The sequence below is a fragment of the Chlorocebus sabaeus genome, chromosome 4 (assembly GCF_047675955.1).
Source record: "Chlorocebus sabaeus isolate Y175 chromosome 4, mChlSab1.0.hap1, whole genome shotgun sequence".
Taxonomy (NCBI): Eukaryota; Metazoa; Chordata; class Mammalia; order Primates; family Cercopithecidae; genus Chlorocebus; species Chlorocebus sabaeus.
The window spans coordinates 79,975,894-80,001,927 of record NC_132907.1 but is presented as its reverse complement, the minus strand read 5'-3'; the positions used below and the strand labels follow the sequence as shown (position 1 = coordinate 80,001,927).

Here is a 26,034-nt window from a genome sequence, read left to right as displayed (position 1 = left end):
TAAGGAATTAACTGTCACTCTAGCAACCCAGTAATTTTATTTTCTCCTTCTGTGTTTCAGGGTTTCGAAAAAACGATGAAATGAAAGCTATGGATGTTTTGCCAATTTTGAAGGAAAAAGTTGCGTACCTTTCAGGTAAAGTTTAACTTTCAACTCTACTTTATCCAGCTGCTCTGACACAACGTCAGAGTCTGACATAATGAATGAACTCACCTGCCTCAACATATAAAAACATTGGCATTTCTATGAATTTTGAACTACTTTATTCTTGTAGCAGTGTTCCTGAGAAATTAGTGCCCAAAGCATTTTCTTCCAGTTATGAGGCACATGGTAAGTCAGTTAGTGTTGGTGATGAAGATTCATTTGTTTCTGCCATTCAACAAAAATTTGGCTGTTCTGCCCCAATCAGTTAAGTTAAAAAACTGATTTTAAAAAATCCGATTATTTCAGCAAAAGTGGTGGGAATGTGATGGTATGTAGACGGGTCCTGAATTTCTCACTTTGGTTTCTTGTACTCTGTACCTGCCTCTGTTGCTTTGTCTTTTGGGAGGCAAGGACGCCTGTTTCTCCTTGAGATCTACTCCTTTGTGGCTCTCTCGTCATGGAGTAACTAGGACCCAGGTCATGGACGATGAAGCCTTGATGATTTTACCAGCTGAGTCCATTTCCCTGTAGACCCAGTCTTTGAGGCCCTGGCCCGCCTGCAGACAGACTCTGGGCCAGTCCCTCGGGCTTTGGGCACCTGACTGCCCTCTTCTGCACATAGATAGTCAGCGTTAGGCCTCTTCGGACTGTCTTTTGGGGCCTTCCTCCCACATAAACAGAACAGCCATTGGATATTACACCTTTTGGGCACCAGCTCACTTGTTACCAAACAAAGATTTGCAAGATTTTTCTGCCCTATCGGGAAGTTCATCTGTAGATTGTGGTCACGTGCTTTTAGATGAATTTCCTTTGAGAATTTTTATCTTTCTCAAATAGACATTCTGTGCTGATCCGTGTATCCTCTTGAACACATACCAGTTTTAATTTATAACACGGATAGCTGCTTTTATAAGTTTTTTGTGTCCTCTGGACGTGTGATACTGCTATATATGCAAGATGCAGCTTCCTGTGGTGTTTTTGCTAATCTTGCTTTGCTTCATGTTCAGTAATGTTTCTTGGCCCCTGTTAATATGGTTTGATTTTGTGGGAGTAAATCTAATTCATTCTGTATTTGGAAGGTTCACAGAAGAGTATAAGAAGTTCATGAAAAGAAGGTGCTTTAAATTGTTGGAAATACGTGGTGAAAAACAAATACTGGCTTCCAGTACACTGAGTTTTGAAAGTAGCATTTATTTGCTCTTCTCTAATCATCTACTGACAAACTGCATTGTAAGGACTCATGCCAGCTTTGTGAACCCCTGATTTTGTAGTTTACAAACAGAATAATTAAAAGACTCTACTTAAAAATTAGAGGTATCTGTAAGAAAGGCTTAAAGCCAAGTCCATGTGTTTATCAGTTTTTTATTTTTAAAGTCTGGGTCTGTGGTAATAGCAGCTGCTCCCTCTGACCTCTCTTTGTGTTTCTGAACGTTTTGTTCCATTTTCTTTCATTAGCATGTGGAGATGGACATGTGAAGCAAGGTGGAAGGTTAACATTGGTGGGTTTTATTTGTATTCATGCTTTTATTAGGCAATTAGTACAGAATATATTATCAGCTGACATTTTTATATAGTTTACAGTCAACACTAAAATTTTACCTTTTAACTAATCAAAGAAAATTAGCAGTCTTTTTGAGTTTGTCTTCAGTGTTTAATAAAACCTTAAGTTCTGCAGGATTACATAAAGTTGGATATCTTTGGTGGGGTGGGAAGTTTTGCTTTTACAACAAATTAGTAGGAACTGTTTAAAATATTAGCGATGGTAGAGCTTCCAGCAGTGTTAGCAAAATGACGTTAGTAGATGTCACCGCACTTTTACAGTATTCCTAATTTATGACCAGAACTGGCAAAGCTGATTAGCATGAGCTCATTGCTCTTTGTTTTATGCTTATTGTTATCTCCTTTAGGAAGGGGAAAAAACCCATAAAATTAAGTAGAAATTGACTACTTGTGTTGTATTACATTTTTTGAAAATTACAAAGAATGAATAAACTTTCCAAAATAAAATTTATCTCTAACTCAATTTTTTTCTTTCTTTCTTTTTTTTTTTTTTTTAATTGAAATCTAATTCACATACCCTAAAATCCACCTTTTTAAAACGCGGGATTCAGTGGCTTTGAGTGCATCACCAGGTTGTGCAGCCATTACCACTAATTCCAGAACCTTTTCATCACCTCCCAAGAACCCCATGGCCACCCCCAGTCCCCCAGCACTGGCAGTCACTAAGCCACTTTCTGCCCTGACCCTATTTAAAAAAAAAATTAGGGAATATTATGATACCTTTGTAAAAGCTCTCCATGTGAATGGCTTTTAGTGGTTAAATCGAAGTAAAATGGCAGGGGCTTTGTAAAAGTAGGCCAAAAGATGAGTGATTTTAAAAGGTACATATTAGGTCAAGATCTCTAAAAGCCCAGTGATGAACCTGAATATTTCCGAACCTTAGTGTCTAGGTCTTCTAAAAAGTAATGCTGATTGCACTTAAGATAGAACGTACTACTTCCTTCATTTAGGGTGAACTCAGTGATTAAATGTCTTACCTGACTTCGTGTTTGAAGTCAGAGGACAGTGCTGTGGTTTGACTGGATCACCTCCAAAGTTCAGACGTTGCCAATGGGATGCTGTTAAGAGTGGGGCCTTTAAGGGGCAGTTAGGCCATGAGGGCCTCTCCCTTGTGTGGGATTAAGGCCCCTATAAAGAGGCTTTACGCTTGCCCTTCAGCCATATGAGGACACAGCATTCCTCTTCTGCCCGTGGAGGATGCAGCCCTCACAAGACTACCGAACCTCGTCAAAATGCCCTATAGTTTATATTTAATGGAGTTTACGTCTGATGGCATCTCACATATAATGTCAACTATTAGTGTGGTTCCTATGCCACTAGGGTTTGAGCCTTAGAAAATCTCACAGACAACCACCAGAATTAAGAACTCATTCTTTTTTAACTGTTTATTTTGGAACATTTTAACATCAAAAGGAAAGAAAATAGTATAATGAATTTTCACGAATTCATAGCCCACTTCAGCAACTTATTTTTCTGTGTTTCCACTTAGTCTTCTCTTCACTGTGGATAATTTTGAAGTAAAATCCAGATATTATTTTATTTATAAATATTTAGTATTTATCTCTTAAATGTAAGTTTTATTAAAAAACAAAACAAAACCCTGCAATACCAATAACAGACCTAAAAATTGAATGGTGATTATTTAATATCCCCCCAAAAACCCAATGGGTATTCAAATGTTTATGCTTGTCTCATATACATTGCAGCTGGTTGAGATGTCTGGTAAGGCTCTTTTAACCTGAAGGTTCTTTGTGTCTTACCTCCTGACGTTTTAGGAAGCGAGGAATCCAGGTGTCTTCCTGTGGATTCTCCTGTAGTCTAGATGTTGCTGGTTCTATCACTGGGTGGTCATTTAACATGTTTCACTTCCCCCATATTTCTTGCAGACTAGGAGTTAGGTCTTGAGACTTGATTAGACTGAGCTTTGATCTGGCAGGGAAGGGGGCAAAAATACTTAATGGGTGTGATTGTTTAGTTTCATAGGGAATTTTATTAGGAGAGTCTTGTCTTGTTTTTATGGTGTTCATTGATGATTATTGCTTACATCTAGTATTTAAGAATTGCAAGATAGTGATATTTTCCTTATGTCCTTTCTTTAACTTGGATATCCCGTAAAGAGAGATGTCCCATCACCACTTACTTGATTGTCCTGAGAAAGACTTCATACAGGAGAAGTAGGATAAGTAATTGGTTCTTGTCCGTAAGCAGTTTTCGGGCTAATGAAAAAGGACCATTGTTTGTTTGTATTTTCCCCGATAAAGACTTATTTCAAATGCATGATTTTAAATACATATGATGTTTTGATTTATTGCACATTTTCTCTCTTATGAAATTAAAATTGTCCCATCTTTGGCCAATGGGAGCCTCTTCAGACTGGCTCTTAAGTTTTGTTTGCTGATGTGAGAAGATGTTTCAGGACTATCTTGTATAATTCCTGCCTCAAATCTGGAATCAGCCATTTCTCTAAAGAGCCCTGGTTCCTTTTAGTGGGAAACAGTACACGTTGCTAGGGATATTCACTGGATAGGTTGTTGTTTCTGTGTCTCTTTAGTGGACAAATCTGGGGGAAAACACACACATGCATTTTAATAAGAAATGATATCATGACTTTATATTAAAATTCATAGTTCAAATATAGGATTATAGATATTTCATTTTACTTCAGTTGTATATTTGAGGATATCTGTTTCATTAGTCTAATGTTAGTTCCTACCTATGTGGACATAATTACTTACTTTGTAATGCTAATGGTATTAGCACAGTATATGACTACCAAATGTAATTTAGTATTTTTCTTGTTGTCTTGGTCCTGAGGATGTATGCCGTTAGAAATCTGCAGACCTATTACTGTATTTTAAAGTCACACGAAACAGTTCCTCTCCATGTGGATATGCCATCAGCTTGAAACCTGGAATCATTTGTTTTATTTTGTAAGACTTAAAAACCCCAACTTGCTTCAATTTTAAGTAAAACTTAGCATAATTCCACAAGGTCTGGTTAAAAAAAAAATCTAGTTTTTGTTTTTGCCTTCTCCACCCTGTGCTTCCCCTGTAGGAAAGCTTTTTAAAAAAGTTTTTGGTTTAATCCTTATGCTTTTAAAATATGAGCAGTTCTATTGATCTTCCCATCTGTTTTCATCTTCTTCTTCTTCCCGAGATAAACAGAAATGTAATGTGCCTCATTTTCTATTCTTTGCTTGTTTTATTTCAAAGAATATTCTGGAGATCAGTATATAGCAGCACATAATAGAGTTCTCATTTCTTTTTACAGTTGTGTATTACTCTGTTTTGTGTGTGTAACAGAGTAATACAGAAATATGTATATACCAGAGTAAGACACAACTCTCTCTCTATATCTATATCTATATATATGTTTTTATATGTGTGTGTCTATGTCTGTGTGTATGTGTGTGCATAGTTAATTCAGTAGATGCCCATTGATGGACATTTGTTTTTGTTGTTGTTGTTGTTTTGTTCTTAGAATAGCTTTTTGGGGTGCAGTGAACATTCACTCTTATGTTGGGGGTATTGACAGGAATGTGGGATTTGATGACTTAAGGTTTGCTGGTACTTTAGTTCTTCATGGTCCAGTTTTGCAGAGTACTGCCTTTCCCCAGAAGAGAGGAGAAACTTCCATTCATCTTGGGTATTCTTGTTAGCATCCTAGCATAGTGGGAGCCGGCAGGGACTGACTGAGAGGACAGGAACTGGCGGGACTTTTCATGCAGGCTGCTGAATCTTCTAAGCCTTCAGTAGAAATACTCCATGAGCCAATTCCTGGTTCTCAGGACCAGGCAGCAAGAGGTGAACCTAGAAGGTGCAGGGCTGGTGAGCTGCTCGCCTTGGCTGCTGTTAGAGCAGGAGCCCAGTGGGCATCCTTTTAACAGAGTTGTATTACTTTATGGCACACTTAATAGACATTAGCCATCATTTCTCTCTTTCACAAACTATGTCTTTCAGAGATTTCCTTGGCAAAGGCTGCTTTTTATTGTCAGTGAGAGTTAGACTGTTCCTTGGGAGTTGGGAATAGGAGGTTGGACAGTGGCTAAAGAATAGTTTTCAATGGTGTTCTAATCCAGAAATTGAAACAAGGGCTATGGAGAGAAAGATAGAGTTGGTTTGTTGAAGTTTACATTTCACTCCTCAAAGCAAGCATGGCTTTCTTGCAAGTTCTTTGTAAATAAGTGAAAGGTGAGCTTCTAATTCATTTAAAGAGAAAGAGGTGATTGTGAATCTAGCTGCTTCTGTGGTCATCCTGGGCCGCATTGCTTAAGAGACCAAGTCTCCTGGAGTTTTTTTTTTTTTTTTTTTTTTTTTTTTTTTTTGAGACGGAGTCTCGCTCTGTCGCCCAGGTTGGAGTGCAGTGATGCGGTCTCTGCTCACTGCAAGCTCCGCCACCTCCCGGGTTCACACCATTCTCCTGCCTCAGCCTCCCTAGAAGCTGGGACTACAGGCGCCCGCCACCACGCCCGGCTAATTTTTTTGTATTTTTAGTAGAGACGGGGTTTCACTGTGTTCGCCAGGATGGCCTCGATCTCCTGACCTCGTGATCCGCCTGCCTCAGCTTCCCAAAGTGCTGGGATTACAGGCGTGAGCCACTGCGCCCGGCCTCCTGGAGTTTTAAGAAGAGGGAAATGAGGTCCCAGGGTTTAAGGAAATAATTGTCACACAGACATGTATAGCTATAGTGTAGGACCCTTTCAGCCTTCTTTCTATGATTAAAATAAACCTCAGTTTCCTTAGCATATCCATCAGGCATTTCTGCTAACTGATACCTGATAGGAGGTATTTTTAGTTAATGTTGTGTGGAATATGGAAAAATAATCCATTCAGCAAATGTTTGTTGGGTGCCAGTCTCATTGGGCATGGAGAGCATTGTGTATTCTTAAATGAGCAAATGAAACAAAGATGCCTGCCCTCATGGAGCTTATGTTCTAGTGGAGGAAACAGATAGACAAAAAGAATATGTAAATTGTATCATTTCCTAGAAGGTAAGAAGTGCCTTAGAGAAATAAGATTGGATATAGGAAAGGATGCAGGTTTATGTGAACTGAAAATAAAACACCATCATTATAAACAAAAACTGTTTTTGTTTTTTGTTTTTTGGTGTTTTTTTGTTTGTTTTTTTTGTCGTTGTTGTTGTTGTTTTGCTTTTTGACTAAGGCAGCATTTGAATAAGCAGATAATCAATGAGCTGTTGTTTGGTTTCAGACATGAAACGCTTCCATACATAGACATCCTGTGATGCTGGCAGCATTTCCTGTCTTTTTCATTTCATTATAGAAACTAAGGCACTGATTTCCCATCTATAAAATGAGGCTGACATCTGTCCCGCCTGCCTCACCATGTGGCTTAGGGTTGATACCACACACATATGAGTATATCTAATAGGTGAAGTTTTTATGAACTACAGTGCTGTTATTTTTACTAGTTTAGGAACAGGAACAGAACTTTGCATTTGTGACTTTTCTGCTTTATACCCAGATGCTATTTTCATTTGGGTACTTCCTGTGATGTTGGAAACCAACCTAAATCTTGGGGAATAGAATTAAACAGACACCTGTGTAGTTGATTTTAAGCTCCTTGAGGTTTAGCGAGCATGTTCCTCTGAACTATACTTCATCCTTTCTAAGATTTTTTTCTTCGTACCTCCCTGAGGAGGAGTCAGCAGAAAGTGATCATTAACCATGTTACACCATCTATTGGAAGGTGCACCCTTAGCAGCGAGATTAGCATGTGAAAAGATTCTTACCTCCTAAATGATTTTTGATAAAATTGTACAAATATCCCAGTGAATTTTCTGAAGTTCTTTTCTAGGAAAAGAAAAAGTGACAATTTTTCCTCTATCTTAAAATTCGGATTCAGGTGTCTATAAGCTTTTCCTAGGACATGACTCAGCGCCTAAGCGGATGAACTTGCTAGCAAGTCTTAGGATACTGCTAGCTAGTGCTACCAGCCTGGGAGAAATCTTTGTAGTTGAAAGTTGGAAAAGTGTAGTAGAGGCTGTCAAAACTTCTGCACAGGGCTGCCTTTAGTTCTCAGGTCTGGGGCGATCAGAATGGCCATGCGCATTGTGCACACCTGCTGACTTTCCATGCAACTTTCTTAGATTGGCAGATTTTGGATTCTACTTCTCACACCCGTGGTGGAGCATGCCTTGCTTGACTTGTGAGCTACGGTGACCCAGGAGGGAGGAGAGTATAATGTGGGTCCCTGTGGAATCAAATATTAGGCTGCATTTCAAACACATTTTAAAAATTCAGAGTTGTGGTCCAGAAAAAATGGTAGATGCTAGCTTTCTCTTTACCAAAAGTGAGGGGAATGTTTTAATTTAAATAATACGTACTGTATTTTTAATAATTCAAGTTTCTATAATATGTGTTAATCTATGATAATTTCAATCAAGGAGATTGACTCTTTTGAAAAGAATGAAAGGTATTGGGAAATGAAAAATATTGAAATTGTTAATCTGTTTTATCTTGGGGATAAGAGGTATTCCAAAAAATTAGAGCTATTGATGTTACCCTAAAAATCATATCAGATGTTTTAGAAGATCACTTGATAATGAGCAGTACTGCTTCTCACTTTTAATAGTACTTTTCATTCATAAATGTTAGCCCCCTCAAAGGCCCAGGAACCCGTTATTTAGTTATCCCTATAACATTTTTACTACTAAAAAATAACTACAGCCAATAGTTAGAAAGATCATACAATTTTTTTTTTTGTCTGGGCGAAGACCTATTGATGGCAATGTTGCATAGTTCCTTCATCTTTATTTAAGCTTTTGGAGCCTCAGTATCTTTGTAAGACTGGAGTGACAAAACCACTTAACAGAGTCATTGTAAAATCACATCAGAAAGTGTATGTAGAGCACGGGATACCCTACCTGGATCTGTTGGTACCTATGATTGTTGTTCCCGTATAATACCTAAATTAATGGATTTAGAAATAATTTAAGGCGTTTCTAGATTACGTGACTGAACAATATATGTGGATTGCTTTAAGTATTCCCAATCAAAATGAAGTTTCATTATTATTTAGAATGAGTACATAATTCCTATGAAGTTATGAAAACCATATTGGTAAAATATATTTTTAAAAATACCATCATCTTCTGCTGTATGTTTTTTGGCCTTTTCTAAAAGGAAATAATCTTCTGTTGTTTTTTTATTTGCTTGCTTGCTTTCTCATTTTACCTCTGCTGATGATTTTTGGTGCACAGAAAATAATTAAGAGTTTTGTATTATGACTTGAATTTTGCGGTCTCCTGAAGAGAGATCATCAGAGTTCTAAAACTTAAATGAAGGATCCACTTGAGAAGGCTAAATTTTCTTTCTCTGTTTTCCTGACAACCCCGAAGGAAGTAATAAAATAAATGTGACAATTTCACCACAAGTGTTTAGTGATACCAAACTGACTTCATTAGGATTGTGTATGTTAACAAGAAATCGTTCTGCCTGCCTGTCCGTCAAAGCCACATATTCTGAGATTCGTACTCTTAGTGTGTAATAGAATATTTCTCAAATCCTTAAGCTAATTGGCTTTAAAATTCTCATGTGGTTCTCTCACATGCATGTGTGTGGTTCCGTGTGAGAACCCGTTATTTAGATAACTAAATGATGCGTCCACGCAAAGCTGGACCAGTGAGGGTCAGGTGCCATCCATCCCAGATTATAAAGTCGTCATCAGCATAGTTTGGAGAATGTTCCTTTCGCTTTCCTTCTAAGACTTAGACCCATTTTGTTGATAGGAAAGAAAGAGCTTTGAATGCAGGGCAGTGGGGAAAAATGTAGGGGAGACTGGTATAGAGGGCAGGTGTGAGGGAGGTGGTCGTCTCAGGTGAGTGAAACACATGGACGTGACAACTTTTTATTCTGTCCAAAACATAAAAACTGAAGAAAGGAGTTTTTCCCAAAACATTGGAAGAAAAAGACAAGGCCATATGTGGTACCTTCCATGTGGCCTGCAGAGCCTCAGACTTTTTCTCCCAGATCCCCTGAAGGGATGACATGTCCTCACCGTGCCTCAGGTGAAACAAGGACTTCTGCCCTGTGCAAATTTGTGTAGTTGCTTTAGGAATAATTTTGACAGAGTGAATGAATGATAACATAGGATTTCTGTCTTATCTTGTTTCTTTCTAAGGGTGTTCCTAATGTTTGTTTTTTAGGTGGTAGAGATAAACGTGGAGGTCCCATTTTAACGTTTCCGGCCCGCAGCAATCATGACAGAATACGACAGGAGGATCTCAGGAGACTCATTTCCTATCTAGCCTGTATTCCCAGGTAAGTTCTCTGTGGCCTGTGCTTGTCACTGATGTCACATTTACAAGAGATGTGGTGCTGTACTCGTTAGAAATCAGCTAAACGGTAGCCTGAATTCCAGGCAAAGTAGTATAAAATGAAAATCATTATCGTTCTCCTTATAACCATTTTGTGACCATTATTGTCTAGTGTAAAACCTTTTGGGGAGCGGGGACATGAAGGTAGGTGTTTTGTTGTGAAGAGCTTTGTGTGTGTTGACAGTGGATCTGGGATACTCAGCTGGGATTTCAGGATGTGGTGCCTGAGTTAGAAAGCCATCATTGATGATTCTAATACCGTGACACAGAGGCCTGGGTGATCAGAATTGGGTGCTGCTTTTGATAATGCATTTCTGCCTTCTTGGCAAACGTTAGTTCTTTAAAAATAGTCTGTTGATATGTGGCATGAAGTTTGTGGGGCATTAAAAATCCTTATTAGCTATATATTGGACATAGATTTGGGAATCTCTGTCAAAATTGAGACTTCATTGGTAGTGGGAATTTTTAGCATAGATGCCAAAGAACACCAAGAACAAGCAATGTTGTTTTTTCTGGAGAGTCCGAAAGTGGGGAGTCATGAGTTACTAGTAGTTGGCCTGTGTGTATACTTGAGGAGTTTAGAATCTGTTTCTGGAATTCTCTGGGAATGTATTCTACATATTACTCGAGTTTTGTTTGTAGATCTAGCTGACAACTGGTGGAGGAAATTTCCTCCCTATATTAATGTATTTGTTCTTTCTCACACTGCTATTAAGAAATGTTTGGGACTGGATAATTTATAAAGAAAAGGGGTTTAATTTGTTTAATGGCTAGGGAGACCTCAGGAAACTTATGATCATGGCAGAAGGCAAAGGGGAAGCAGGCACATCCTCACATGATTGGAGCGGGAGGCAGAGGGTGGGGGTAGGCGGGGAGGTGCCACACACTTTGAAACAACCAGGTCTCATGAGGACTCCATCAGGGGACAGCACTAGGGGGATGGGGCTAAACCATTAGAAACCACCCTCGTGGTCCAGTTACCTCCCACCAGGCCCGCCTCCAACACTGGGGATTACAGTTCAACATGAGGTTTGGGTGGGGACACAGAGCCAGATCATAACAATGAATATGTCCATTTAATTATTCCAGTTATAGTCTGGAAAACATAATACCACTCTGATATAATCTAAGGATACGGTCATGCCTGGAATAGGAGATTTGGTGTGTGTTGCAGGTTGGAGGGGTGCCTATCTATGAGGAAAGGGTGAGTCCTCCGGTGTCTCTTTTATTCCAGAAAGGCACATACTGAAGGGCATCAGTGGCGGCCGTGGTAGAGTGAGAGGAAGTGTTTCCTAAGAGACTAAATGAGGATGTGTGAGAGAAAACTCGGCCATAATATGGGCTAGGCTAGATAGTGACCTTAAGGAACATGTTACAAGAGAATGATGTCATTCTCAGTAACAGCATAAAGGGTTTCAACGGTTGTGGTAAAGGTAGTAGATCTGCCACAGCACGTGGTTCACGGCACTCTTAACCTGTATAGGTTGACACCAGCGGGACAAGGCAGCCATGCCCCTTCGTAACAGGGCTGGCTGTGGCTGACAGCAGTCAGCTTTTGGTCTTGATAATTTGACTTGCCGGGGAAGTTCTTGGGTTTTCTGTCAGAGTACCCTTTATGAGAAAACCATCACCGTGTGGCATCAGCGACTAAGTGAGCCCTACTTATCTGGAGTGAGTTTTCCCTTTCTTCTTCTGGTATTTCTTAGGCAGCTGACCTGTTGAAATCTTAGAGTTGGAAAGTAGTTTAGAAGTTATTTATACTCACTATCATTTATAAATAAAAATAGAGTGTAAACTACTGCTTACTAAGCTTTTACTATGTGCTGGGTCTGTGATAATGATGGAAAAAGAAATACAAAGGGTAGCGGTAAAAAAAAAAATCACTGCCAATCAAAATGATACCTGTCATATAGTTTAATAAAAACTAAAGTTGAATTTGATATTCACTCATGTGATTTTAAAAACTGACATAATTTGAATACTATATAGTGGTAACTTTGACAACTTGCTTTTTGGTCTTGAAACCTATGTTAATAGTAAATATTAAAAATTATTCATTTTATTGATATAAAAATTGGTTCAAGCACATTTTGGATAATCTGAATGACCCACTTAAAGAAAAAAAAAACCTTTTTTGTGGGAAATTGTGAGAATACACAAAAGTGGAGAGAATAAGAATAATATCATAAACACACATATACCCATCACTCAGCTTCAGCATTTATCAGATTTTGCCAGTCTTGGTTTTCTCTAATTATTCCCCCCACGTATTTTATAACAAATCCCAAAGATCACATCATGTCACTCAAAAATACTCGTGTGTGTAGGATGACCCTCCGGCCACTGAGCAGTCACTTCATGTCAGTCCCTAGGTTTGCATTTGTATTCACTGCAGTCCCAAGTGACAAGAAATGCCATTTTGCTTGTCCTTGATTAATGCGCAAATAAGAGAGGTGGAATTAACATGTAAATGATGCATTTGCTGAGTGATAATGGAGAAGGATTTCAGTGTAGTCCAGACTGAAAGAAGTGGCCACAAAGTGAGTCCCCTCTGGGCCCTCCCTCCCAGGGTCCTGCGGGCGCTACCCCTAGTGAGTGCGTAGCAGCAGGAGCGCTGTTTGGTTTTAATCAAATAAATTATGTGATACAGATTTTACCAATCTGTAAAAGTCATCAGCAAATTACTGGTGTGTGGATTTCTTTGGACTCGTGAATTTGCTTATGTGTAGTTTGTAAGTCTGATTGTTTATTGTAGTAGAGTGGTATGAACACAAGGCGTTTCTACCCAGCTGTACATCTGTGTGTACGTCTTGGGGCTTATGAGACCTTCGGCTGTGTCCAGTGCTCCCTCGTGCTTCCCAGATTTGAAGGCAGCCCTCTGGCCATTCCTCAGCTAGACAGTCACAGGGCTGGTGTCATATGTGAAGGGAGAACATGGGCCTCAGAATCAGACTGACTGTGACCTGGGACACTTGACTTCATTTTCATTGCTTTCCTGATCTGAAAATGTGATAATGACCTGTATATTTTGGGATCATTGTGAGTATTGAGTAAAATTATTCCTGTAATCGTGCATGGTGCTTGACATGCAGTCGCTTGCTCAGATATAGTGCAATGATTTTCTGATTTCCTATTCACCCTTCTATTTTCCTTTAATTACTTTCCTTTTGACATGATTTCTAGAGGCAGATCACATTGTTTTCTTCTGCATGCCTTCTAGATTGTCTGTGTCCCGCACAGTTCAGCAGAAACATTACCTGGGCAGCTGTGAGTAGTTTGAGTATTATTGCTGGGGTAGCCCCTCCCTGCCCCCTTTTTTTAAAACAAACAAACAAACAAACAATTGTAGCAAGGTGAGTTCATAAGATTCATTTGCAGTGAAACTTTCCACTAAAAGTGTGCGGGAGAAATGAGAAGCAGCAGCAGTTCTTGCTGCCGTCATTGCAAGTCCTGCACAGTGACATTAATCTCAGAGTGTCTGTAGGTGGCTGTTCTCTTATTACTTGAATTGTATTGAATACTAATTATGTTCTAGAACCTTCTGCCTTCTTTAGAATGATTTATAGTTGTTAAATATTAATAGATAAACCACTCTTACTCCTTGTTGTCCACTAATGAAATGACATGAAGATTTTTAATTGATTCATTCATAAATACTCATATAAGAAGATACTTTCTTCATCTAGGAACTAGACAAGTAGAGTTTCTCTTTTTTAGGGACCAGTGTTGAGAGGAGACCTTAATTTTATGTAAATTTTCTTTATCTCACAGATAAACATGAGGCTCTTTGGTAAAAATGCTAAAATAACTGGTTAATAAGTCACATTTCCCAAAAAACAGTGCCTCTTAGGTGGTGGAAGGGCTTGGGGCCTTTCTCCTGTAGGCAGCTGTTTATTAGGCGCTTATAAATAGGACTCCATAGGACTCGGGTCTGGGGATGTTTACAAGTCACTGCTGTCTTAATGGTGACTGGCTTTTAACTTGATAAAAACAGATGGATTGAAATGCTGTGCACTCCCCGCCCAGTTCATGTGCCGTTTTCACTACTTAGGAAGCCGTTTGGTGGGAGCAGTTTGATCACGGAGGAAGGTGAATGGTTAATCCTTCTGTCAACTGGGCAAGCTCAGCATAGCTTTTGGTTTTGTTGTTCTGTTGTTAAGCCTGGAGTCATTCAGGATTCCTTTTAAGCGGCTTTCAAGTAGAGGGGCTTTGTAGTTCATGTGCATATTGTGTAAGGCCATGTTAGGAGAAGGAAAGGCTTCAAGGGAATTTATCTTGATATGGTGAAGACCGATGGTTACAGTGCAGTCTACCAAACAGCTACTAGTAAAACCAGCAAAACATATTGCCACCATTTGACAATCTCCTGTCTTTGGTGTACCTCTGGAGTAGAATGCCTTACAGGGCAGCAGGCTTCCTTTGCAGAGCTCTTGGCCTCCAGGCACCTGCCTCTTCCTGCTTAGGCTGCCCTCACCCCAGTGCCTCCGGCGCCCTGGAGTTTCTGTGGAATGGAATCTCACTGGATTGCAAACCCCATTAGAGCCCAAGAAAGTCTAGAATGGTTAATTTCTATGACAGGAGACTTTAGGAGACATTTCTGGGAGTCCCATTTACCTCTAGGTTTCATGAAGGAGGTCAGAAAACAAGTGATGTTTCTGCCTGTGATGTTACCTGGATTGTAACCCAGGACCTAATTGGGATGTGGAGGAGAAGTGATGGCATGAAAGGTATTTGAACTCATTTTGATTTACATCCCTATGGGATAGTTATTAGAAGTTCATCACATCATTCCTAATCAGTTTTCAACATTTGGGTGATAAACTAGGCTGCTGGATCTGTCTGTTTTCTCCTCCTGGCTTTAAACACTGTGTTCCTCTGACTGTGAGCCACCCTCTGATTGGGTCCTACTGCTGGGTTCTAACCATACAGCCATTTTTGGGGGGTGTTTATGCGATACAGCCTCTTATTGATGTAGATGTTGTATGTACTTTGCATTTGTAAAACGTGGAAAACTAGTTACTCTGATGGTCTGAATCAAGATATAGAAGGGAATGGGGTGTGTAAGTGTGAGTTAATTGGGAGGGGGGAAGGGGGGCAAGATTAGGGGAGTGAGCCTATGTAACAGCATGAAATTGGTTTTAATTTTGAATTAATTTTGTTTGCATTGCTTAATGATAGCAATTAGTTTTCCAGGTTTTTAATTTAGACTAGTTTTTTTCTGGGGGGAGGGGGGTGGTAATTATCCAAAGCAGAAAAATGTCAAATGTCTTTTCTACCCTAAGGTGCATTTATGTTTGGGGAAAACCACATACGCGTATGGAGTACCATAAGGTCCTAGGTATATTTCCAAAAAAGACCTTGCAGGCACTCGTTGCCTGGTTACTGTCTGTTGCAGGCATCAGCAGCCTGCGTGGACTGTCAGAGACCCCTCTGTAAGTAACAGTGAGGGTTGCAGTTGTTCCTTAGATGTAGGGCCATTTGGAAGCTTGTGTCACTGAAGTTGTAACCAAGTGAGACTAAGTATTTTTTTTCTGTTTTTAAGGACACCTTGACTCTTGTTGCTCATTCTTTATTGCAGATTTGCATTTTATGTGTTTTCCATGTAGCCAGTAGTTGAGATTTAATAAAAGTAGAAGCTGGCATTTTTTTTTTTTTTTTTTTAAGTGCAATAATGTGGAGAGGAAGAGTATAGTGACTCCTAGCACTGCCTTGATGTGTGTCAGAGGCCAGCAGTGTTAGCCAGCATTGCTACTGGATAAAGGCTTAGTACAGTTGTGGAACTAGATTAAAACCACAGAGCCTGCCAGAAGGGTGCCAAGAACTCCCAGGGACGGGTGGAGGGTATGGAAAACCACTGAGACAGCTTCAGGGCCACGGATAGGGTAAAGGGAATAAAATGGAACATAAGAAAGCTCTCACCATTGCCAGCCATGCTGGTGGGGGATCATTTTCAGCACCTGGGGTGCTGGGAGTCCTGGGGTAACTGCTGTCCACAGGTCTCAGACTGTCCCGAGTCTGGGTTTCGCAGGCTGTCAGGGTTTTTACCTGCCTGATGCTCCTGGAGACCTTTGCCCACCGGAGTGACTGGAGGAGTTCATGTAATCAGTTAATGCACCATGGTCAAGAGAAATGGGCATGGTGACCATTGTTTTCCTGAAAAGAAGACAAGATGCAAAACCATTAATAAAAAATTGACATCTTAACAGGTTTTGCAGGTTGAACATGAAGCATGTGTAGCCTGAGTCTCTTCCTTTATGGTACAAGGGAGGGACGGGAAGGAGCTGAGCATAGTGTGCTCCTTCCCCTGCCTCTGCACATGTCTGGCAGGAGAGGGAAACTGGGTCTGTGGCACCCAGTGGGACTCTAAGCAGACAGAGTGGCAAGAGATGCAACCCGTCTTCAGCCATGTTTTCTTTCTCCGCAGCGAGGAGGTCTGCAAGCGTGGCTTCACGGTGATCGTGGACATGCGCGGGTCCAAGTGGGACTCCATCAAGCCCCTGCTGAAGATCCTGCAGGAGTCCTTCCCCTGCTGCATCCACGTGGCCCTGATCATCAAGCCAGACAACTTCTGGCAGAAACAGAGGACTAATTTTGGCAGTTCTAAATTTGAGTTTGAGGTAACTTCCCCTGTGTGGCTAGACCCACTAAACAAGTTGGTGTGGTTTACTAAAAGCTGTTGAGGCTAATGATTTTTTTTTTTTAAACCACATATTAAACAGGAGCTGCATATCTTACGAACACGATACGTAAAATTAGTTATTGTATGAAACGACAGAGCTACGTTCATTATCCAAGTGAACTGTTTTACCCACATGGACTTAGGTTTCAGTTCCCTTGGATTGGGTGATGGGCTGTTGAGTTGTGAGGCCTTGGCAGAGAAGCTTGCTTGCTGCCTTGGATTTCACTTGACAAACAGCTTTACCAGGCAGCACAGTGGCTTTGCATGGTTACAGATTCATCCTCCTTCCCTCAGCCCTGGAGATGAGGGAGTGTTAGGGATAAATGCGCAACTTCAGAGTCCCTAAGTCTCAACCTGTCATGGATAATGGAGAGAATGCATGTATTAGGCCTCTGATTTCTGAAAATGGAGATAGTGTGTTAAAAACTGTGCAGAGTCCTGAATTCAGTTAGGCATGGAAGATTGCCATCTTTCAGTGGTAAAAACAAAACAAAACCCTCAGCCCACTAATTATTTTCCTTCCCGCTGTAACCTCCTCTCCTTAAGCTACCAAGGTTCTGACAAGGCCTTTGGTGCAGTTAGTTTAATGAGGTGATTATGGGAGGAAAGTCTTCCTGCCGGCCTGAAACTTGATTCTTACTCCGTTTGGAATAAGATTTTAATATTTTCTAATAAGAAGCTCTGATTTTTGGTTGAATGCTTCCTCTGGCAAATCTGCTCAAATGTTAGGTTTCAGTGGATGTATTCATATATTTTAAGGTAAACAGTAGTAATAATATTAAACACCAGATAGTGTTAATCTTTAGGTCATAATGCTATACTTTTCAAAGTGTTTGCACAGGTATATTACTTGGATTTTTTAATTCTTTCCATAGTGCTCACTTTTCTATCCGAAATCTGAACTTAGTTTTAAATTTGAAACTACTCAGGAGGTTTACTACACTCCATCAGAAAGATGAGCCCAGTAAGCCTTTTTCTTCGTAGAGAATAGGAAATAATTTTGGAGGACAGTTTATTGGGCATTAATTATTTTCTTGATGCAAAATTGAAAGTGCATCGTATTTAATTGTAAGTGTTTTAAGTAAAAATAATGGTCTGGCAATACAATTCTACAGATTTTTCCAGTCTGGTTTTGATCTCTCCCTCTGGGCTCTTAAAGGCACCAGTTTTTCTATGGAACTTGTTACACTGTTACCAGCCTCTCTCTGTCCCCGCCAGTGATGGCCTCTGTGGAGATTATTAAAAGTTCAGCAGGGCCGGGTGTGGTGGCTCATGCCTGTAATCCTAGCACTTTGGGAGGCTGAGGCAGGTGGATCATGAGGTCAGGAGATCAAGACCATCCTGGCTAACACAGTGAAACCCTGTCTCTACTAATAATACAAAAATCTAGCCGGGCGAGGTGGCGGGCGCCTGTAGTCCCAGCTACTTGGGAGACTGAGGCAGGAGAATGGCGTGAACCCAGGAGGCGGAGATTGCAGTGAGCTGAGATTGTGCCACTGCACTCCAGCCTGGGCAACAGAGCGAGACTCTGTCTCCAAAAAAAAAAAAAAAATTCCAGCAAACGAGAGAGGAGTGGGCCTATGGTAGGATTATAGGCAGAAGTGCTGGATCAGGAGTCATCCCTCTTTCTAGCTCTGCTGCCTTCTGCTGTTTCTTTTGCCAAACCAGCCCTTCTTTGTTTTCTCTTTTGGTTCTAGGTCACAACTCTTTCTCCTTCACCTTTGTCTTTGCATTTAATCACCCCCCCTCCCCCCATGTTTTCCTTGAGGCATATTAATATTAATCTGCTTCACACTATAATAAGGTGAGGTTAAGATTTCTTGCTGAGGCCAGGCACAGTGGCTCATGCCTATGATCCCAACACTTTGAGAGGCTAAGGGAGGAGGACTGCTTGAGGCTGGGAGTTCGAGCCCAGCCTGAGAAAGTTAGCGAGAGCCTGTCTGTATATTTTGTTTTAAAAATTAGCCAGGTGTGGCCGGGTGCGGTGGCTCACACCTGTAATCCCAGCACTTTGGGAGGCCAAGTTAGGCGGATCACAAGGTCAGGAGTTCCAGACAACCTGGCCAACATGGTGAAACCCTGTCTCTACTAAAAATACAAAAATACACTGGGCGTGGTGGCAGTCACCTATAATCCCAGCTACTCGGGAGGCCGAGGCAGGAGAATCGCTTGAAATCGGAAGGCAGAGGTTGTAGTGAGATGAGGTTGCGCCACTGCACTCTAGCATGGGCAACAAGAGCAAAACTCTGTCTCAAGCTTTACAGTGTGCAGTGATCGCCATACTCTACTCCAGTCTGGAAGACAGAGCAAGACCCTGGCTTTTTTTTTTTTTTTTTTTTTTTTTTAAAAAAAAAAAGGCTGGGCGTGATGGCTTACACCTGTAATCCCAGCACTTTGAGAGGCTGAGGTGGGTGGATCATTTGAGGTCAGGAGTTCCAGACCAGTGTGACCAACATGGTGAAACCCCGTCTCTACTAAAAATACAAAAAAATTAGCCTGGCGTGGTGGTGGGCGCCTGTAGTCCCAGCTACTCAGGAGGCTGAGGCAGGAGATCGCTTAAACCTGGGAGGTATAGGTTGCAGTGAGTTGAGATCGCACCACTGCACGCCAGCCTGGGTGACAGAGCAAGACTCCATCTCAAATAATAATAATAATAATAATAATAATAATAATAATAATAATAAAAAATAAAGATTTTTGCTTAGATTGTAATTGACTAAAATTTTGTCACTGTTAAATTGCAGTGTAGTACGGATTATATACAACTCTAGGACTGTTCAGAATCACAGCAGATTATTGCAATGAATAAAGCATTGCCTCTGTCCTTAGCTCTGTCAAATGAGCCTCTGCCAGCTTTCTTGCCAACTCCTGAATATTTTCTAAATTTTTATAAACTCATTCATATCCCATCATCTGTTATTTGATGGGCAGTGGGGTTAGGCTTAGGCAAGATGAATGACAGGGTGGTCTGGTTGGAGCAGCATTCGTCATTTAATAGGCAGCCCACATGTAATTGAATTTAGAGTGACATTGTGCTTAAAAGGGTTTTGATGCCCATGAGCAAGACGTTTGTGTAATAGCAAGTAGTAGAAAACCTCCACAGAGTTTCTGGCTTGGATGAAAAAGAATGGGTAGAAGAATGCATTGATGTAAGTGAAATTTCCGCATTGTTTGCTCTGAACTTGCAATTTAACCTGTTTCCTGGTTTAATGTGTCTGTTATAGTGGGTTAATCTCCACCTTCTTGGAAAGAAATCTCATTTCTTTAGCTCTCATGAAATACCCGATTCTACAATTTTAGGTATTCCAACTGACATACATGTGTTGCTATAATGGATTTGTCTTTCATTGTACTGATAATGCTTCTTTCATCTACATTTATTTTTATGGGGCCAGAACCAGGTATGTTATGTTTTCTATAAATAGATTAACTTTGAAAACCTGTGACTGAGCATTGCAAATTGCATTATGTTAAAACTATATAAAATTGGTTCATCTTCTCATACGTGATTTTTTTTCCCTTAAGACAAATATGGTCTCTTTAGAAGGCCTTACCAAAGTAGTTGATCCTTCTCAGCTAACTCCTGAGTTTGATGGCTGCCTGGAATACAACCACGAAGAATGGATTGAAATCAGAGTTGCTTTTGAAGACTACATTAGCAATGCAACCCACATGCTGTCTCGGCTGGAGGAACTTCAGGACATCCTAGCTAAGAAGGAGCTGCCTCAGGATTTAGAGGGGGCTCGGAATATGATCGAGGAACATTCTCAGCTGAAGAAGAAGGTGATTAAGGCCCCCATCGAGGACCTGGATTTGGAGGGACAGAAGCTGCTTCAGAGGATACAGAGCAGTGAAAGCTTTCCCAAAAAGAACTCAGGCTCAGGCAATGCGGACCTGCAGAACCTCTTGCCCAAGGTGTCCACCATGCTGGACCGGCTGCACTCGACACGGCAGCATCTGCACCAGATGTGGCATGTGAGGAAGCTGAAGCTGGACCAGTGCTTCCAGCTGAGGCTGTTTGAACAGGATGCTGAGAAGGTAAAGACAGGGAGGCTAATGCCTCAATGGACATGGGGGAAGCCAGTGCTGGTGGGTTCGGGTGGAAGGAAAGAGAAAAGGTGGAGAATGGTAAGGCTATGCTCACCGTGTGTGCTCTAAACCAGTGAGGGTCATTTCAGAAACGGCACTGAAATCTGTTTTCCACTTTTACTTATTGTGCAATACAGTGCTGTTTTAGAAAATTTGAGTTCAAATTACTTATGCTTTGGTCTAGGATGCCTGTAAGATAGGAATGATATTTTCACTTAAAAGAGTGAACATTTCGGCCATACTTGTTGGCTCACGCCTGTAATCCTAGCCCATTGGGAGGCCGAGGTGGGCTGATTAGCTGAGGTCAGGAGTTTGAGACCAGTCTGGCCAACATAGTGAAACCCCATCTCTACTAAAAACACAAAAATTAGCTGGGTGTGGTGGCACGCCCCTGTAATCCCAGCTACTCGGGAGGCTGAGGCAGAAGAATCGCTTGAACCCATGAGGCAGAGGTTGCAATGAGCCAAGATCATGCCACTGCATTTCAGCCTGGGCGACAGAGTGAGACTGTGTCTTAAAAAAAAAAGAAAAGAAAAAAAAAGTGAAAATTTCACAGGGTTCTGTTATTGACAGAACACCGTTCCAATCTCTTGAGTATGTTTTTAAAATCAAGACGAGTAATGTGTTAAAGGTAACAGTTTTTGGGTAATATAGTCAGTAATGACCTCTAGTCTTATGCTTTATTCTTATGCGCCAGGCAGACCAACTGGTCAAAGTGAATCCTTATCAATTACTGGCTAATTGAATCTTAGCAATGTGAAAACGGGGCACTTATATCATAGGTATGTGTTGCAAGCCATGAACATGGGTGAATTAATCATTGAGTTTTATTTGAGCTCACTGAATTTTATATTACATGAACAGGAGAATATTTTGTAAAGTAAAAATCCACGTTAGAATTCTTGGATGTGAAAGGAGTTTTCGAAAGGTGACAATCTGGTGTTTTTGTTACCAAAGCTTTTAACATATCTGCCAGTGTTCTTTTGTTTTAAGTAGCACCTTGTCTAAGACACTGGAATACCTTCCTTTCAATTACTAGAAAAACAGGCTACTGTCCCTGGGATTCTGGTTCAAGTCATGGTAGCAATGCTAATTGATGACAGTCATCTATATTTTCTTAAATGTTTTCATTTGCAAACGTCTTAATTGACATCCTTGTCCAAGTAACATCTATATTGAACCTTAAGGGAGGTGCTATAGTTAGTTTTTCCTGCCTGTTTTATTTTTACAGTAAATTTTTTGGGTTTGCAATCTGCACAGGTGTCTATGTACTTCTTGATTAAACAGTGTCATCTTTTAGTCATTGATATTTCTGTCAGTAACCTGTGGGCACAGCAGAACCCATCCAAAGACCCATAAGTTCCTAATTTCACCCTAACAGGTCTTTAATTGAAGCTCATTGTGGCAAATTAAGTAGTTCAGCGTGGCAGGGAGACAGGACCAGGAGTCAGAGGATGAGAGTTTTTAATTAGCCCAGAGGATTAGAGTAACTCTCTTTACTTATCTGCATCTTAATTCCTTCTCTGTAAGAGGAACACATCAGATAAGATTTTCTGGTAGGTCCTGCAAGTTCAGAACTGCTGACTTGTTCTCCGAAGTAAAGACTCTTCTGAGAGAGTCAGACAGCACTTGAAGGTGTCCAGGGAAGGAAGCTGCCCTTTCTTGGTACTGCGCCATCTAGGGGCCTGCGCAGCAGTTTCTCTTTCTGGAGTGATTCCAGGTTGTCTTTTTCCTTCCGGTAGATGTTTGACTGGATCACACACAACAAAGGCCTGTTTCTAAACAGCTACACGGAGATTGGGACCAGCCACCCTCATGCCATGGAGCTCCAGACGCAGCACAATCACTTTGCCATGAACTGTATGGTAAGACACTCAGAACAGCTGGGCCCTGCCACGTGACAGTGTTTTAGCAAATGGGAGGCATTTGGCAGATGCTGTGCTGGGGCTCTCAAGGGGCCCTCAGAGTGGCTGTTGATTGTAACAGCTGACCTTCACATGGAGGGTGTTCCCTAGGGTTCCGTTGTCTCAGTATCCCACATTTTAAGTTTTAAACAAAAATGAAAACAAGCAAACGGATGAACCAGTGAAACTTGAACCAATGACTTGGCTAGTTCACCACAGACACTTCGGATGCGGGCTCCTGTGCTCCGCCTCATAGGAGCCCATGGGGGGGCCAACAAAGCTGCTGGGAGGCACAATGGGTCCCGCGGACGGAGCACTGTCAGTTTGCTGGCTGCTGTTACCCACTGCCGACCTCAGGGCACTCGCTAGTTCTGAGGCATGAGATTTCCTTCCGAGCTGAGCTGGAGTACTGGGGTCTGGCCCTTAGCCTTCCCTGGGATCCCCGGCCCTCTTTAAGGTTGTTGCGTCTGCTACTCTTGGCTGTCGTGACTCCATCAGGATCTTAGAGGCGAGATAGGGGGCGACTGTAGGACTACATCACAGAAACCAAAACCAAACCAAAACACTGAATTTTGAGTAGCACTTCTGTTACAGTTGTATAGTTAATATTACTAAAACTGTATGTTCTATAGGACATTTGCTTGATTCTGTAGTCTGTGAAGCTTCTAGAAATTTCCTCTTCAGGGACAAAGAGTTTTGGTTTGGACTTTAAGCCAGCCTTGTGAGGATTATCCACTCTTAAACCTTGTAGTATTTGTTGTAGAGCATTAAAGCAATATGAACCAGCCTGGGCAACACAGCAAGACCCCGTCTCTAAAAAAAATTAAAAAATTAGCCAGGTGTGGTGGTGCACGCCTGTAGTCCCAGCTACTTAGGAGGCTGAGGCTGGAGGATCACTTGAGCCCAGGAGTTGCAGGCAACAGTGAGTTATGATCACGCCACTGCATTCCAGCTTGGGTGACAGAGCAAGACCTTGTCTCAAAAACAAAAATACAAATAAAGTAATATGAAGACAAGGTTTTTGTTTAAGTTAATTCAGTAAGATGCCATTTAATTAAAATATAGTCAACTAGGTGCTACAATTTAGGTAGTTTCAAAGATAAGATTTTACAACATAATTTTTAGTAATAAATGCCGTCGTAAAGTTTTACATCTGTTCTAGAATTTAAAGTAAGAGAATTTCTGGTTTGAATCATCAAACCTGGGCATAGATAAAAATTTCTTTGTAAAAAATTGCCGTCAGTTTTTTTAGAATTTTTTGAAACTTTTGGCAAGAGACCATTCAGTCATGCCACATACTTTAAAAACTAGAAATACTAAAATATGTGCTAGAAATGAACAGAAAAATATATTCTCTCTTCCCCCTTTCTTCACTTTTATTAAGTGGCAGATTTAGGACTCAAGGGAGTGGGAACCATAGTGTAGAAGACAGGAAAATGGCTTGTGGACGTAGAGGCTTTTAATTCTGAGTTTCTTATTTGCCGTGTGACCTTGGGAAGGCTGTTTAACCTCTTTGAGGCTTAGTTTCCTAGTTTGTAAACTGGGGGTAGTACCTGCCTTCCATGGTGTTACATGTATATGTAAAATACAAAACATATTGCTTGACACAGAGTAAGTACTGTATAAGTGTTAATTCTTACCAGTGATGTTATCAATATAATTAAAGATGCACTTAAAGCGGGTAAGAAACTTAAAAGTATGAGTTACAGCTATTTTTGGGGGGGAGTTTATATTTTCTAATTTTCTACAATATATTTCTGTCACTTTTCTAAGTCAAACTTGTAATACAATGCATGTGGGTAGCTCGGTGCTATGATGGTGACACCTGCTGAGGAGCTTTCTGGACCAGGCCCAGTCCTTGCGTTGAATACCTCCACGAATCCCTAGTATCTGTGACATTTAGTAATGCAGGGCAAGGGTATTTAACCTTCAGCCCCTTCTGCTCACTGTAGTGTTTTGAATAATTTCTGACAAAATAAGGATACTAAATACCATTATGCCAAGCTAACAGCTTTTAAAGAAAGTATATTAAGGGATACCAACAATTATACATGTTCTACTGTAACAGATATTTGTAAAAACTATGATGATAAGAATGTAGGTGTAGGTACTTTTAATTTAGGGAATTGCACATTGCCATATTTATGTCCAGGCTGTAGATTTATGTGTGCTAGAAGTGATAGAGAGATGGAAAAAGCATCATACATAGACTAGTAAAACCTGTTTTTCTATAAAAGTAATACAGGAAGCTGTAACAACCTAGGGATGGGTGAGTAGGGTCAGTGGTTGTCACAACAGAGCCATCCAAAGGGAATTCTCTTCTCCAGATCCTAACAGAGCGCATCTTGTCCTTTTCCTAACAGACCTGTTGGACTGGCTTTTTCTCTTTTAAGGATATAAAATTTGCTAATTTTAAAGCAAAATTAGCAAATCTAGTGTCTTATTACTTTACTAGGAGGGAGGAAAAGAGAGAAAGAATGCACTTGGGAATGGGAGGCCTTGCTTTTAATTTACTGGATGCCAGTTAGAGCATTAATGCCACACGAGCCAGAGAGGTCACCTCACTGAGCATGGCTTGACTGTTGCAGCCTCTTTCTGCGACTCCAGACATGCGATGTCTGTTAGCTGATTCTAGCCTTCAGATGCAGCCCGGAGATGTAACCCTGAGGCTGGAGTCCTGTGGCTCTAATTCCAGACAGAGGCAACTCCACCAAGTTCTGGTTTGGGTCAGAAATAGAGGGAAAGGATGAATAAAAGAAGATACAAAGAAAGAATAAACAAGTGAGTTCTTTCAGCCGCTGACTTGGGGGGACTGCAGGCAGCAAGGGACAGGAAGGAGGCTGTTGTGGGGTCCCTGTTCGAGGCAGTGGGAGATTGGCTCAGAGGGGTTGTGTGAGAAGCGAGAGAAGGGGAGAGAAACGTAGAGGAGTTTGGATAGATCAGGAAATCAGACTGGGGCAACATTGAGAGGAGCCAAAGATGTAGCTACGATTTTGGGGGACCCATGGGGAGGGGTGAGGTGGTAACAGTGCACAGAAATAATAAATACATGAACAACAGCAACTTCAGCAGATTTGCTGAAGGTCTGAATCCCCACCATCCACCACACCACACGCTGTGATACTGAGCCTTAAAGAACCCTGGAGGTGGAAAGGGAAACTCCATAGTGAGAGCTTGTTCTGCAAAAAGGGTGGGTTTTTAAAAATCCCTGTTTTTGAAATAAACTGATAGACTCGAAGATAGGAATTTTGACAGAGTAGAAAAGCTTTATTTAAAATTTGAGCATAGCATTGTTGTGTTTTTACTGCAATTCATATTCCT

The 26,034-nt window shown here is 40.9% G+C and overlaps 1 protein-coding gene across 4 annotated transcripts in view; it reads left to right on the top strand.

The window, feature by feature from the left end:
* TRIO (trio Rho guanine nucleotide exchange factor) overlaps positions 1 to 26,034 on the top strand; it is a 369,149-nt gene that overhangs the window by 130,635 nt on the left and 212,480 nt on the right. For all 4 annotated transcript variants that reach the window (XR_012092813.1, XM_073014830.1, XM_007961240.3 and 1 more), the window contains exons 2-6: positions 61 to 135; positions 9,871 to 9,985; positions 16,466 to 16,658; positions 20,246 to 20,758; positions 22,552 to 22,674. Coding sequence is in view for 3 of the 4 variants with exons in the window: in XM_073014830.1 (XP_072870931.1) it covers positions 61 to 135; positions 9,871 to 9,985; positions 16,466 to 16,658; positions 20,246 to 20,758; positions 22,552 to 22,674 (1,019 nt within the window). In the remaining variant the exon portion in view is untranslated. The remainder of the gene's footprint in view (positions 1 to 60; positions 136 to 9,870; positions 9,986 to 16,465; positions 16,659 to 20,245; positions 20,759 to 22,551; positions 22,675 to 26,034) is intronic.